Source organism: Triturus cristatus, chromosome 7, assembly GCF_964204655.1.
Source record: "Triturus cristatus chromosome 7, aTriCri1.1, whole genome shotgun sequence".
Taxonomy (NCBI): domain Eukaryota; kingdom Metazoa; phylum Chordata; class Amphibia; order Caudata; family Salamandridae; genus Triturus; species Triturus cristatus.
The window spans coordinates 1,603,397,738-1,603,414,458 of NC_140590.1; the positions used below are offsets into that span (position 1 = coordinate 1,603,397,738).

Below are 16,721 nucleotides of genomic sequence, written 5' to 3' on the forward strand. Positions count from 1 at the left end.
TCTAGTGAGGGCGTGGTGTATGCACCTACCTACACTAGTTGTATCTACTAAATCTCTCTAGTAGTTGTAGTCAGGGTGTGTTAGGCCCTTCAACCTACAACAACTAAGTCCAGTAGGACTTAAGTATTATAATTAGGGCTCCCGGTTTTCCGTTTAAACGGATTTTTACATATAAATACAGACGGAAAACAATGTTTCCTTTGTCTGTATTTATATGTAAAAACGGCAAAATACTAGCAAATTTTGCCGGACTCGAATCCAGTTATCTCACCACGCCCCCTGGGAGGTCGAAGGGGGAGGTTGGGAGCAAACAAACACCACACACCAGACATGCACTCCAGCAATGATGCGGCTGCGCATATACTTTGTGTACCGAGTGTGAGAAAGAGTTGGCATGCGATTGTGCCTGCATTTGCTGAGAGAGATTTGTTTTCAGTTCGAATTCAGGTATGTTCCTGAATCCTACTCCACTAATACCTTCCTTTCAATGGTGAATATTTCTAGGCTTCCTCTGCTGTGGAAGAGCCTGGTCCTTACTGCCTTCTTGAGTCCATGTGCTGTTGGATGCTTCTAGTCAATGACAGGAGGGAGCTCCGTATTTATACTGCCTTCACGGACAAGTAGGTTGCCAGTCAGCTGAGGTAAAAGGTACAGCAGAGAGTACTATTCTGAGAGTATCTTTGCGGTTTTACTTGAACCTTTCCGATAGTGTCTTGAAGGCAGAGCACCTGCAAAAGGGAAGTCAGAGAAGTGCTTGGAGGGCTGGTGTGACGTGGTGACGAAGTAAAAGACCTGGTATTCATTACTCGCCTACTTTGAAATGAAGACAGTTCAAATCTTGGATAACAAATTAAACAAGGAAAGAACTGTTTAAGTGAATAATTTACAGATTTCATAAGAACCGGCCTTGCAATTTATAGTTCCATTATATTTTCTTGCCTCAGTCTTTTTACGGTAAACGGCGGGGGGCTGGAAGGGAGGGTGGGAATTTGTAAATATATTTGTATAGCGCTTATGACCCTTGAGGAGGCATGGAAGCGTTTTTTCGGCCGGTAGCACGCTATGTAAAAAGCACACAAAAAGGTCTACTACAGTTGAGCAACCCCCATGCCACAGTTACACTAACAACATCCCCACCCGCTGTACCAACTACACCGTCAGTGCTGTCTGGCCGTCCCATCGTCTCATCTTCTGCGTGTCTCACCTTCTGCGTGGCTAGCCCCGTGGCCCGATTTGCTCAGAGCTTTACCTCTCGGAGCCCTCCTTAGTGCACATGTCTAACCTCCGGCGCTGAGGGCAGCCCGGCCTGTTCTTCATCTCTCGGGCCTGCCCAGCTCCTGCGATGTCTCACTACTGGGCTGCCTGCACACCTGACTCGTCCTCTGGGCCTCCACTGGGCAAGGGGCCGACCACAGGTTCTGGGGGGGTGGGGCGTCTAGCGGGTTTCTCTCAGGCCCCATTCATCCTGCTTCCTCCATCTCTAGTCTAGCGCCTATAAATCAATGTTTAAGGCAGCGTAGGCCGGCCAAGATCAGTCGGACGACCGCTGGTGGTGCAGGCGCAGAGTCTGGTCTGTTCCTCTTGGTTGCATTGTGTGGGAATGCCACCCTCATGAGGTGGGTCGAAATGTAAAGAGCGAGAAGGGTCCCCAGTTCGTCAGAGCATGTCTATTTGATTTACAAAGGTAGTGTGCTATACATTGAGAACTTAGCTGAGGGGAAAAGGTGTTTGCATACGGTTTAGAAATGTTGGAATTTCGCCTTTTTACTGTACTCTCCAAGCGCGCAACAAGCATTGGGTTCAAAGGGCTTCAGCCCCCCACCCTCCCACCTTTGTGTGTGTCAGCCTGGTGGAGACAGCTTCACAGGTTCACACACAGCCGCACCCCAGTACTTCACAGGTCTTTAAAAGACCATTTACTTGTTAACGAGGCTTTGTTTTTTCTTTCACTCCTTCTTAGAGCCCCTGCATCTTTACTCTGCCAATTGCTGGAACAATCAGCACCACCCCCCGAAATTTTGATTAGCCCCTCCTGAAATTTTACTCTAGTTGCGCCTCTGGTACTCCCCACGGGATACATTAATGTTTTGACTGCTGAGTTGATTTTAGAGGCATTGTCTATATTGGTATCGAAAGAAATTGGAAAATAAAGATGTTAATAAAAGAGAACACTGGTACCATTATACATCAACGTTATACTCATTTTCTTGGGCACAGTATTTCCCCATTCTATTATTTTCATTGGCCTTGATTGCTCCAGGTCAGCACCCTATTTCCAGACAACACAAAATCTTCTGCATGCCCATTCATCCCTGTGGCCTCTTACTTACCCTGCAGTCAAACAGCAATTTGAAATGTTGCCTTACTTTAATCTTTCATGGGCCCCCTGATAGATCCAGCTCTGTTCTGGAGTCTTGCCCTAATGACCTTGAATATGTCTTAAAAAGAGTGCTTAACTACAGTTTTCATGTCATTTCTTTTTAATATGGAACCAGCATGTGTTTCAGCTTTTTGTGCCCTCTTTTGCCAGGTCATTAGAGCGCACAGGAACACTCCTTCAAATTCTAAATGTGTTTACATCAATTATTCTGGGATAGTGAGGTGTGTTTTCAATATTTTTGTAACAGAGCAGCATTTATTTATATATATTACTGAAAATAATCATGCATTGTCAATTTAAATAAATGTGGAAAAATACTAGCTGTAGTGTCGTCTTTTGCTTGTCGCAAAAATAAATGTGGATAAATACAGAAAAAATGACCCAAAAATAAATATGGATAAATACAGACGGAAATGGCAAAAAAATAAATACCATAAAACCGGGAGCCCTAATTATAATCTATGTTATATGTACCTAAACAATATCTGTGTGATCTTTCAATTTAGTATCTCAAGATTACAATGGTATTACAACAGCAAGCTCAGATCCCAACCGCTGCTCACCAATGTGAGAAGTTGGCCTGCTGTATGATGTCACTAGTTCTAGTGTACACCTTATATCAGTCCAAACAACCCTTAGGGTGATTGGTTGTAAAGTCAACCTTATAGACCAGCTATCCTAGTGGTAGCATGGACAAGAGCAGTCTTAGGCTAAACTCTGAATGGCATGTGAAGCCAGCTGTGATACCATATATAATCCCTTGAATACCAAATGAAAGGACACCACAACAGATATATATATATATAAAATAAAGTGTATTTATTCTAGTCAAACCCTCAGCACTCTTTATGAGATTCGAGGTAAGTAAAACACAGTCTTATTCAAGCATACATTAAGTCACACAGGTAAATAATACAGTTAGGCCCTAGGGGCCACGCAAACCATATACTAAAGAAGTGGTATAAGGACCACTGTCACGGAAATAGAATAGGCCTAGGCCTAGATAATTGCTGGGGCTACACTACACTACCAACAGTTAGGAAGTGGGAGGCCCACGGGATTCAGGTGCAGAGTGGAAACACTCACGCGTAATGTGTATAATCGATAGAAATAGTACAGTTCAGAAATAAGCAGTTTTAGGACACTTCTGGTATAGCTAGAAAGTCGAGACTCGGAAACTAGACCCTAGGATAGTCACTACCCTTGTGAGCACCGAAGTACCCAAGTTACCTAGCCCACGGGCTGCGGGTGCATAGGTGTGAACTTGCGTTGGGTTTCGTCGTGGACTTCTATGGATGCCTGAAGGAAAGTTGCTGACAGGCAGTCAGTGCAGAGTGTCCGGTGGATCCCAAGGCCGGGATCAAGAAGGAAGGGTACCTGCAAGCAGAAGGGACAGAGTCAAGGTCACTAGCCAGTGACCACGTGGAACCAGGAAGGAACCAGGCGATGTCGTGAAGATTGCAGGTGAAGAGGTGAAGCTTGTCGCAGCAGCCACGGGTACCAGGAGATGTCGAGGATGACCAGGACCAGGAGGCGAGCTGTCCCACGAAGGCTCTTGCTATCGGCGGCGTCGAAGTCGAGCTAGGTCGAGCTAGGTCTCACCAAGCCTTGGCAAGCGGAACCCACGAAGAAGCACCCCAGGAAGGTCTGGGGTGCTTCTCTCTTGCAGAGGAGCAGGAGCTAGTCTGGAGGAGCCAAACCAGCAGTGGAAGTTCAAAGGTGTGTCATCGCAAAGGCCGCTAGCCAACTGGCAAGCAACCGGACAGACGCGGCAAGCAGGAAAATGCAGAAGGGACCCACGCAGGACTCGTGGAGTGTGGGGGGCTGATCTTCGGTGCAGATGGTGCTTGGGGTTGGGGCTTCTCAATCCCCGGTGCACAACTTCGAGGGTACCTCAGAAGCTGCGCGGGAAGATACTCGCCACTTTTCCCAGGTAGCCGGTCCCATGTCTCTCGTCGCCTCCACAGATCTCAGCTCGGCTGTGGATGTGGATCAGGGTCGCAGAAGTCTGGAAGTCAAGGCTCTGGTCGGGCTCTGCAGTCGGTCCCTCGTAGAACTTCAGCAAAGCAAAGGGTAAGTCTCTTGATGGTGCCTGTTTGCACAGGGTAGCCACTCCTTGGCCACAAGGGAGATTCTTCAGTCTTCTTCTTTCGTCGAATGTCGAAGGTCCAGAGTTTCTGTTCAAGTTGCAGGTTCAGGATAATCTAATCTCTTGTGGCCCAGCTACCACTCTTATACTAATCTGGGGGGCTGGGTTGCCTGCTAGGTCACGCCTTATGGGTGGGACCTGGGAGGGGGGTGGTTACACCCCCTTCCCTTTGTCCAGTTTTGCGCCAGGACTGGGGCTGGAGTGCCCCAGCACCGGTTTGAACTGGACTATGCATGGGACACCTTGTGTGCCCCAGGCAGTGTCTCGTTTCTTTCATCCCTCCCTGCCCCAATACACTAAGGCCTGTCTGGGGTGGTGCTCGCACCTCCCAAGGCAGGAAACCTATTGTCCAAGCCTCCCGTGCCGGGATCACTCCCAGCAGCAGGAGGTCAGACTTGTGTCGTGGCAGCAGCATCCATTTTGTGATGCTGAGGCTCTGGTTAACTTTAACCGGGTAAGTGGGTTTTAACATGTCTTCTCCCTCTAGAAGGGAGGGATAATATCCTCATCCCCAGAAATGGGATGGGGGTATTATTCCAAAGTGTTAGACACCTTACACGACATGTTTTGATAAAGCCAAACGATAGTTACCATAGTTACCATAACCGTTTAAGATTATAAGGCACTTTAAGAGTATATGGTAGGCTATATCATAGAACAGCTATAAGGACATGGTTCCGAAAGCTGCAGACAGGCTCAGCTCATGCTAGAGCACCATCTCACATGTTACCAAGCACTCTGCCTCCAGGATTGTTAAGGCCTGCCATAGGAGTGGCTAATAGGTACACATGTGTCTATATACAAGGTAGGTATAGGAATACTACACCTAAGCAAGCGGTGATTACACGACCTTGCCCCAGCTGAGTGATTAGTCAGTTGTGTCATAATGGAAGGCCAGGCCAGGGGTGGCATAATACATGCTGCAGCCCCTGGTAGGCCTAGGGTACACCTATGCCCTGGGTACCTAAGGTACACTGTACAGGGGCCAATAAGGTGATCCTATCCAATTGGGTTATGCACCTAAAGTACATAGTATTAATTTAGAGAGAGAACAGCAGGGCTGTGGGTCTGATTAGCAGGCCCACAGCCACATCTAATTCGAAAACCAGTAAAGCAAAAGCAAAAAGTGGGGGTGAACATAGAAAGCAGACTCTACTCTCCTACACCTAGCAGAGACGCCACTTGCCGGACCGTTGGACGAGTTGTCTGGAGAAGAGTTTTGCACTTCTGTTGTATTGATGAAAGTCTCTGCTCCGAAGGAAACACTCTCCCTAGGCTTGTATCCAGAGTGGAGCCCAAATAATGGATCACCAGAGTAGGCCGGTGAACCAATTTCTCCATATTCACGTGCAGACCTAGCCTGCGGAGTAGAGATAGACATATTTGGAAATCACTCTTTACTTGCTCAGGGGATGGCCCTTTCAGGAGCCAATCGTCCAAGTACGGATAAACAAACAGACCCCTTCTGTGTAGAGCCGCCGCTACCACCGCCATGCACTTGGTAAAGACTCGTGGGGCAGATTTTAGTCCGAAGGGCAACACCCTGAACTGGTAGTGATTGCTGCCAACCACGAATCGCAGCTATTTGGGATGACGGGGAATTATAGGTATGTGGAAATACGCATCCTGGAGATCCACTGAACACATCCAATCTCCTGCTTGCTGATGTGGACATATTTGATGAGGCGCCAACATGCAAAATTTCTCTTTCAAGATGACTTTGTTCAGCAATCGAAGGTCCAGGATAGGTCTGAATTTGTGCTCTTGATCTCTTTTTGGCACAAGAAAGTACCTGGAATACACTCCCTTCCCCCGCTGAGAGGGAGGAACCTTCTCTATGGCCTTTTTGTGCAGAAGGGTCACCACTTCTTGTCGTAGTAACTTTAGCTGGTGAGGACGAGATCTTTTTGGAGGGATGTCCTTTGGAGACACACGGAAACGTAGTGCGTATCCATTGCGCAGTATACTGAGCACCCAACGATCTCTTGTTATGTTGCACCACTCTTTCAGATGATGTGAAACACTTCCTCCCACTGGAGTGGGCAATGGCGCCAGAGGAAGCGCTTGCTCATTGCTTCCCTGCTGATCTAGCCATCGTAGAGGACTGCTGCTGATGACCTCCTCTACCTCTGTTTGACTTTCAGCTTTGGAACTGCGACCTTCCTTGATTTTTGTTTTGGGACAACTGAGGGGTTGGAACCCTCTGTTGGTAGCCCTTGCGCTGGTTGGGTCTGTATCTCCACTGGAATTCTTTTTTCTTCTCTAATCCCACCGCCTTCAGAGTGTCTAATTCGGCTTTCATTCTAGCCATCTCCTCATCTGTATGGGTGCCAAACAATGAGGAGCCAGAAAAAGGCAGGTTAAGGATCGTCTGTTGAGCATCTGGTTTGAGAGCTGTTAGCCTTAACCAGGCAGACCTCCTACCGCAAATGCCATGCGCATAAGAATGCGCCGATAGTGTGGCACCATCCGCTGCCGTGCTAATCATTTGGTTAGCTACAAGGGATCCTTCCGTGATGACCTCCTCAAAGTCCTTTTGATCCTCCTTTGGTAGCTTCTCTTTGAAACGATCCAAGGAGTCCCATAAGGCTCTGTCGTAGCGTCCAAATAAGGCTGCTGCGCTGGAGACTTTTAGTGATGACGCTGCAGACCCACAAACCTTCCGTCCCCAAGAATCCTGGGACTTACTCTCTTTGTCCGGGGGGACCAACGAATGTGCAGAGACTGCGTGCGTTTTTCGTGCCGCTTCGACGATAACTAAATCTGCAGGCGGGTCTGTTTAAAAAAAAAAATGGGTCTGTCTCAGTCGGTTTGTATTTTTTCTGAATTCTCGCAGGTGCAGCCTTAATAGCAGAGGGGGTTCGGAAAATGTCCATCACTGGTTCCAGAAGCCCAGGAACCAGAGGCAGCAACGGACGAGACGCAGATCTCTGATAAAGCGTCTCAAAGATCACCGTTGTTGCGACCTGAGGAGTGGACATCTCAATGTTCAGCTTCTGAGCCCCTCTTTGTAGCACCTCATGATACGTGTTAATATCATCTATCGGAGACACTCTCGACTGAGGGCTGTCCGATAGAGTAGGTGAATAGTCTCTTTTAGAGGAGCGGGTGGAGGAAGATGACCATGTAGGAGACCTCCTTCTTTGGTGATGGGAAGTAGAAGGCCTGTGCTCTCGCGATTTTCCCGTACGACACTGATGTGCAGTTGAAGGCGATCTATCCACCTCTTGTACTAATCTTTGTAGAGGAGGTCTGTGGATCAGACTAGTATATTCTTCCTCCCTTCTTGATGCTCCTACCGGATCCTTACTCCAGTGATGGATTGGTAAAAGCCATCTTGGAGATAGATGAACAGAAGGGGAAGCCCTTCTGTGATGTGACAGAGATCTTTGTCGTGACCTCCTCGAATGACGTTCTGGGGACGCAGATGGTGAATGCATTGAAGGACGTCTCGAGGAATGAGAGGATGAGTGCCGTGACGCTGACTCAGTCACCAAAACCACTGAACCTTCTCCAGATCTCACTGATGTGGGTCTCGACGTCGAGCGTATAACCTGCTCTGACGGAGCCCTTCTTGACGTCGATCTAGACCTTCTTCTAGACGTCAAAATTCGACCAGGTGTTGGGATCGATTTCGGCGTCGACTCCGTGTGTTTCGGCGGCGAATGTCTCGACGTCGAATGTCTCGTCGACGACGCCAGGATACTTCTGCACCTTGACATCTAGCGTCGCTGGATCGACGCCGCCGAAGGACTTCTTCACCTCAACGCCGATCGTCGGTGGGATGACGACAGCGGAGGGCTTCTGGTCCTTGACGCCGATCGTCGCCGGGTTGACGTTGGTGGAGGGCTTCTGGTCCTCGACACCGATCGTCATTTGACATCGGCGGAGGGCTTCTGGTCCTCGACGCGGATCATCGCCGGGTTGACGACGGCGGAGGGCTTCTAGTTCTCGACACCGATCGTCGCCGGGTTGATGACGGCAGAGGACTCTCTCCCCTCGACGGCGATCGTCGTTGGATTGACGACGGCGGAGGTTTGCCAGCTTTCGACGCCGAACGTCGAGATGATGACGGCGGAGGGCTGCTGATCCTCGACGCCGATCGTCGCCGGGTTGACGATGGCGGAGGACTTTTGTTCTTCGACGCCGATCGTCGCCAAGTTGACGTCGGCGGTGGACTTGAGCTCCTCGATGACGATCGCCGCCGGGTTGACGATGGCGGAGGGTCATGATTCTTCGACGTCGACTTTGAATGTAGTGACGTACCTGCATGTCTGCGTTCTCTCGGCGGCGAGCCCGCCGTCAAAGGTCTTTTCTTGGACATATGTCCCACCGGTGGTTGTTTTCTCAGCGCCGAGCCCGACGCTGATGGATTCCTGCTTCTAGAAGAGAATGTGGGCCTCTTAGAGCTCTTTCTCACCGGTGACCTGCCTCTGGAAGCCTTTTCTGCCAGCCCATAAAGACGTATACGCTCTCTGTCTTTTACAGTTCTTTTAGAGAGAGACTGGCAATGAGGACAAGTCTTGGGAACATGATCCTTAGGCAGGCAGAGAATACAGACTGCATGAGAGTCTGACCTGGCCTTCTTTTTTCCACAAGAAGGGCAGGGATCAAAAAGGGATGGCATTCTGAGTGGTAAAAAATGCCAAAATCAGTCGGAAAAAGTGAGCACCTTACTTGACTAGATGTAAAACGTCGACGCAAGATCAATTTTTCCTGAAAATCGAAGAATATTTCTGAGTAAAATCAGAAAAAAGTGGAGCTGTGTAACCAGGGTCCTGTCTGAAGGAGCCGGAAACAACAACTGACCTAACTGTCACCCCTGAGGCATGATGGGAAGCTAGGGGTCATGGCTGCCTTAAAGGCACGGTGCCAGTTTATTTCTATGTTGCTATGAGTTCGCTTTTCAGCCTTTCTAGGCTGTGGTTTTCTGCAATGCAGCCTGTGAGCTGTCAATGCTTTCATTCCTATCTGAGGGATTGTGCTAAATGCTAAGCATTAAAACAGTTTTCAAACATGCTTTGCTGTTGTTTTTACCTGGTTTTTAATATATTCTTTATAATATACAGGGGGGTCCTTACAGCATTATTCAGCTTGGGGTATGAAAGGCTGCATTTGGTTTTTTATTATATATATATATGTATATATATGTGGAGATACATATATGTTTGTCACATATATGATTGTGTTTCCGGGGTCCCGCGCATGGGCGGGAATATTCTAGTGCTTATGACTATTGATGAGGATCCCCTCGAAGAGAAAAAACTGTTATTGCAAAGCAAAATAAAATCTAGATCCTAGTAGAAAAAGGAAATGCCCTTGCTCGAGCGTAGGTATGGTACAGTTTGACGTCAGGCAGGTTGACCATTTGGTTGTTTTAGTGTGCACTCTTTTATGAAATTTTAACATATATTTAAATATTGTTGAGCATCATATGGGCTTAAATTATCTGAAATACATTCAAAATTACTCCTAACATGGGGCTACTGAGTATTTATAGCCTATGGTCTCAAACGTCCTCAAGATAGCACTGCAGTTCACCCTTAATTAGGCAGGAGCTTCGCCACCACTTCTTGCAGCATTCACGCTGCTTACTGACCTCTTACTAGAGAAAGAACAAGCTCGGTCTCTGGTCAGACACTACCGGAACCCGCATAGTAGGGTGGAGGATAAGAGGAGCTACAGACGGAAATCCTAACATTTTGGCCGACCTTTAACTGCTCAACTACCCACCTCCTGAGAATCAAATTCCAAATACTTTAATTTTTGTTATTAAGTGACCCAGAGATAAGATGCAATACTTGGCACATGGATTGTCAAGTACATATTAGTAACTACTGATGTGAACAACTAGCCTTCCACTTATTTAGTAGAGACTGCACTTCACTTTCCACCCCTCTCTCCAACAAGAAATGAAGTAGAAGAAAATCTATTAATGCAGGTAAATAAAGGACCAGAACGATGTGAGAGAACAACCCCTAGAAGTAGAGAAAAAATTATCGCGATAATTTAAAGAAAGAATAATTAAGTGAAGCATAGGCGCCATGCAATCAGAATACTTTACAGAAACAATTAGGAGGAATATTTCGTTATTGTGATCATGTGTGAACATAAATATCCTTATTGACATTTGAAACAGCCTAACAGAATCAGCATGCAGAGTTCAGTAGTCATACATTAAGGATCATTGAAGCTTCGTAAATACCAAATTGAGTTAACTGTATACATTCCACATAGGTGTAATGACCCAGCCATTAAGAGCGTAGTACCACTATCATACATGCTACCTTGTCGGATTTTAACCCTAAGGGTTTCCACCGTGGTCCATGTGCCAAAAAGATTAACTTAAAAAGCAAACCAGTGTCATCAACTCTTATTCTCTAAGCAGCCCCCATACTCAACTAAAACACCCCCGCCCAACCGCCCCCCCCCCCCCAATCATGTGTGAACAGTTGTCAAGCGCCTGCCCAGAAAGGTTACCTTTTCACAATATAAGTACTCTTATACTGCAAATGGGGAGACTCCAATCTCTTCTGCAGTCCAATATTTTTTTCAGAAAGATGTAACGTTGCACAAATATATGTATGGACTTATTTTTTCTTTTTGCAATTTTAATAGCACGGACATGACCGGAAGGCATCAGAGCGATTTACAACAGTAGCAGAATACATATATAACAGCGGGTTCCATTATAGTAATTAAACACAGACATTTACATCGGAAGATGCGTGCAGTAGTTACCACATGAGACAATTACAGGAGTTGGTCAAAGGTCGTACACATTAAAGCATCGATTTAGTTGGTCGGGTCACATAACAAAGGTAGTTCAGATCCTGGTGGAGAGAGTACTTAATTATGGTCTTACTGTACATTTTAATACATACCTTCTGAAAACGAGAATCGTGATTTCCAGACCTTTGAAAACGGGGTTTATTATCCCGAATACTGAGGTCCCTGGTAGGGTGTCTGTACTGAAAAATATACAAGTAATAGTTAGTGAAAAAAACTGATATCTTTCTTGTATCCATTACAAGAATTATGTTAACATAATGTTGAAAAAATGATAAAATAGAATGGACTTGCAGATAGTGGTGTTTTCTTTAACAATAATAAAGTTTATTATTGCTCAGTAAATTAAAACCATTGCAATCAGCTACGTATATTACGTATCAGCAACCTTAAAATACAGTTTTTGTAATAAGTTTGTTAAAATTTCATTTAAAAAAAAGGGAAAAAAAATTCTAGCGAAATTTCATAGGGTTAAGAAGGTACATTCTAAAAGATAAAAAATTAAGCATTTTTGTCACTGTCCGTGGAGCAGGTAAAAATGAGGCGTTATGTGCCTAAATTGTCTGTATTAAAATGTTCGCACCTGGAGATCCTTGGGGCAATTTTAAGCAGCACCACCATTTCTTACGGGGATTTACAATGCAGGAGTTATGCCTTGACATTACCAGATTGGGCAATTGGGCTCAAATATTTTATGGGTTTACTTAGTCCGGTCTCTCCCTTCTAGCTTCCTGTTTTTTTTCTGCTTTTTCCATAAATTTGACAAGATGACTTATTAGTTGAATGTTTTTCCCGTCAAAGCATGCTTTGATAGCCTGCCGACATGTTCTTATTCCCAGTTTCTTTAGAGCTGGTTTTAAATGGAGTCTACGCTCCTTTGCCAGACCTTTGCAAATGCAGATTAGATGAAGGATGTCCTCTTTTGGGTCCCCACATAGCTGACAACATGTTGTCGTTTGGGTTCGTTTCCATGGGGGAACATGGTGTTGAGACGGAAGGATCCCCATCCTTAGTCGTATGAACTTCTCCTTTGTAATCCGTATGTAACCGACTCCTAGGTGGCTTTGGCAGGTGCTGCTCGTGTAATTTTGGATGACAATTCAGCCATGAGCCCTGTTAGCTAGTGTTGCTATATCTTCCACTAGCGAAATTAACTTTACAGATTTGTTTACTAGTCGTTTGAAGGTATTATGAGGAACAATGCTCTTCCAGGTTTCTTGTAATTTCAAGGAGTCTATTGAGTGCTTTAAGTAATTTGCAGCTGCACTTTTGTTTTTATTTTCTAGCTCTTTCCAGAGATGGAAATTCAAGGTTGAGACGTATTTTGTGCCAGATTTTGGCATAAACACCCATTCTTTCTATTCTTTGGTTCCTTAAGCCAAATTCAAGATTTATTTGGGCCTGCGAGGTGTAATTAGGTAGATTAAATATCATTCGCATTGCCCTTGCTGTTGTTTTGTCCAGTGTCTGCGCGTCCCTCCCTCTGAGGCATTCGCTCCCATAAGTGATGGCCGGTGTTAATTTTGCTTTAATCACTTGTAATAGTGGTGTAAAGCTTCGGCCGGCAGCTTTCTTTTTGAGATTCCTCAGTGCGACCGCTATGGTGGTACCTCTCCTTTGTATTGCTTCTTTCTGTGGTTGGAATGACCCTTTTCTGTCAATAATTAAGCCCAGATATTTGTATTCCTCCACAGTTTCAAGAGTAACGCCACCTATTTGCCAGCAAAACTTGGGTGAACACGTCTTTGCGTTTATTCTCATAGCTTTTGTTTTTGACAGATTAATACTGAGACCATTCATTGCCGAATAATTGGATGTTGTTTCGATTAGGCGTTGTAGCCCTATCGGCGTACGGCTAATGAGCACGATGTCATCTGCATACATCAAGTTTATGAGGTTAAGTCCTCCTAGGTTTGTAGCATGTGCATTACATTAGTCTAGCTTCTGTGAAAGATCTGACATGAAGATGTTAAAAAGGGTTGGAGCAAGCACACACCCTTGTTTGAGGCCCTTGGTCGTCCGTATTTTCCTTAACAGGCAATCACCTGCTCCCAGCTTGATTTGTATCTACGAATCCGTATGTAGAAGGATCAGTTGAGCTAGTAGGGATGGTGGTATTTTCCTATTGGCCAGCTTTTCCCATAATAGCTTTCTGTTGATGTTGTCGAAAGCTGAAGTATAATCGATGAAGCATACGAAAAGAGGCAGATTGGCGAGTTTGACAGCATCTATTAGAAGTGATAAAGCCAGAATGTTTGTCGTGTGGTGTTTTGCACCTGGGATCGGTAAGGCGTGAAATGGGTTTTATGTGGAGGCCTGTTTACCACCGAATGGAACAGGCTAATACTGGGCGTCACATTGAAGCGATCCGCTGTGTACCAATTCTGTTATATATGCCGGGCAACGAATGTGGAGATTCTGCCAAGTGAACCACACACACACCCCAGACCTGCTTTTCCCTCTTCGGTGTCTTCCATTTGTAGCCGAACCAAGAGTTACAGACAGTATACAACGATCAGGGCTTTAAGTGGGCCGGGTCTCATGGGTACTGAGCACCGGCAGTTTTTAGGTCTCGCCTATTCTATCCCGCAGGGATGGATAGGCGAGATTATAGTAAGCAGTCCGAAAAGTCTACCTAGCTGCCGATCGCGTACAGTTCATGTGAACACAATCACGCGCATTGTCAACAACTGCCACAACCACGCGCATTCTATAGAGCTTCCATTTTCTACCAGACACTTCATGCGCGCACGCCGCGCTCTCCCTCTGTTGCCACACGCATTCAGCTCACCAGGCTGCACACTCCCTCACTCTCCATATGTTTTTTTTTTAACCGCCCACGCGTCTCCTGTCTCGCCTCTCTGTGGTTTGCTGTCTGCCCTCGTCTTCAATAGTTTCCAGCCTCTGTGTTCTGCTTTACGCATCCAAACACCTATGCTTTTGTCTGATTTTCCTGCTTACATTCTCATGCAAAACAAACAAAAAGTCACTCTCTCTACAAACAGCACTCCTCTCCGCCCATGCGTCTTTCCTCTTCCATGTAGTTCCGCCCCGCCTTTTCTTTCTCGCATTTTTTTTCTTTTTGGGCTTTGTGTGACTGACTACTTGACCTCGTGCCTATGAGTTTTGCAGGCGTCTATTATATTTATTTATTTTGAATGTTTTTTTTTGTTTTAACTGCCCACGCGTCTCTCCTCTTCCATGTAGTTCCCCTCCGCCTTTTCTTTCTCGCATCTTTTTCTGATTTTCGGCTTTGTGCGACTGACTACTTGACCTCGTGCCTATGAGTTTTGCATGCGTCTATTATATTTATTTACTTTGAATGTTTTTTTAAATTTAACTTTACGCACCCAAACACGTTCATTGTATCCTTTCCTTCTTACATTCTTATACGAAAAAAAAATCACTCTCTCCACAAACAGCACTTTTATCCTGTCTCGCCTCTCTGTGTTTTGCTGTCTGCCCTCGTCTTCAATAGTTTCTAGCCTCTGTGTTCTGCTTTACGCATCCAAACACGTATGCTTTTGTCTGAGTTTCCTGCTTACATTCTAATGCAAAACAAACAAAAAGTCACTCTCTCTACAAACACCATTTTTATCCTTTTATTCTGTTTTGCCTCACACAATGCCCTACACACATTAGACCACACAAAATGCCACCTCACACACTGCCCTACACACATTAGACCCCCCAAACTGCCACCTCACACATTACCTTACACACATTAGACCCCACAAAATGCCAACTCACACACTGCCCTACACACATTAGCCCCCTCACACTCTGCACCCCCTCACCCTCAAGAATACAGTTTACTTCCAAGGCACTGCAGTCATTTACGTGAACCACTGTCAGATTATGTATTTTTTTCAATACTAATACAGCCTTTAAAGGAAATAGAAATACAGTTTACTGACTAGTCACTAACCAACACTGCCCCCTCTCACACAGACCACACACAATGCCCCCTCACACAGACCACACACACTGCCCCCTCTCACAGACCACAAACACTGCCCCCTCACACATACCACTCACACTTACCCCTCACACAGACCACTCACACTTACCCCTCCACACAGACCACACACACTGCCCCCTAACACAGACTACACACACTGCCCCCTCACACAGACCACACACACTGCCCCCCTCACACAGACTACACACACTGCCCCCTCTCACACAGACTACACACACTGCCCCCTCTCACACAAACCACACACACTGACCCCTCCTCACACACTGACCCCTTGACACACTGCCCCCACATACACTGCTCTCACACATTACCCACTCACAGTACTTTAGGTCACACACACTGCACCCTTACACCCCGCACACACACACAGCCCGCACCCTTACACACTCTCACTGTGCCCTCATACAATTCCCCCTCACACACTCCCCTCTTACACACTGGCCCCTACTTTGTACGATGTCAGTAGGTGCCTTTCTAAATTTTAACAAAAACACAAACGTTACAGGATCAAAGCGTTTCTAAAACGCATCAGTAGATTTGGGGTTTTTTTCGTCGGTTAATGTCTATTGCTGCTAGGTGTTTTGTGCTTAAATTAGAATTATTGTTTAACTTTATTTAACAAATGAACAAACTTCACACTGCCCCCCTCTCACACAGACCACAAACACGGCCCCTCTCACACTTACCCCTCCACACAGACCACTCACACTTACCCCTCCACACAGACCACATACACTGCCCCCTCACACACACTACACACACTGCCCCCTTACACAGACCACACACACTGCCCCCCTCACACAGACCACACACACTGCCCCCCTCACACAGACTACACACACTTCCCCCTCTCACACAGACTACACACACTGCCCCCCTCTCACACAAACCACACACACTGACCCCTCCTCACACACTGACCCCTTGACACACTGCCCCCACATACTCTGCTCTCACACATTACCCACTCACAGTACTTTAGGTCACACACACTGCACCCTTACACCCCGCACACACACACAGCCCGCACCCTTACACACTCACACTGTGCCCTCATACTATTCCCCCTCACACACTGCCCTCTTACACACTGCCCCCTAGTTCGTACGATGTCAGTAGGTGCCTTTTCTAAATTTCAACAAAAACACAAATGTTACAGGATCAAAGCGTTTCTAAAACGCATCAGTAGATTTTGGTTTTTTTTCGTCGGTTAATGTCTATTGGTGCTAGGGGTTTTGTGCTTAAATTAGAATTATTGTTTAACTTTATTTAAAAAATGAACAAAGTTCACACTGCACCCCTCTCACACAGACCACAAACACTGCCCCCCTCACACATACCACTCACACTTACCCCTCCACACAGACCACTCACACTTACCCCTCCACACAGACCACACACACTGCCCCCTCACACAGACT

At 46.2% G+C, this 16,721-nt stretch overlaps 1 protein-coding gene across 1 annotated transcript in view; it reads right to left on the bottom strand.

Moving 5' to 3' along the window:
• The window catches only part of SYCP2 (synaptonemal complex protein 2), a 4,998,961-nt gene that overhangs the window by 3,131,223 nt on the left and 1,851,017 nt on the right, over positions 1-16,721 (bottom strand). Inside the window, exon 20 of the mRNA XM_085615168.1 lies at positions 11,414-11,500. Within this exon, the coding sequence (XP_085471294.1) occupies positions 11,414-11,500 (87 nt within the window). The remainder of the gene's footprint in view (positions 1-11,413; positions 11,501-16,721) is intronic.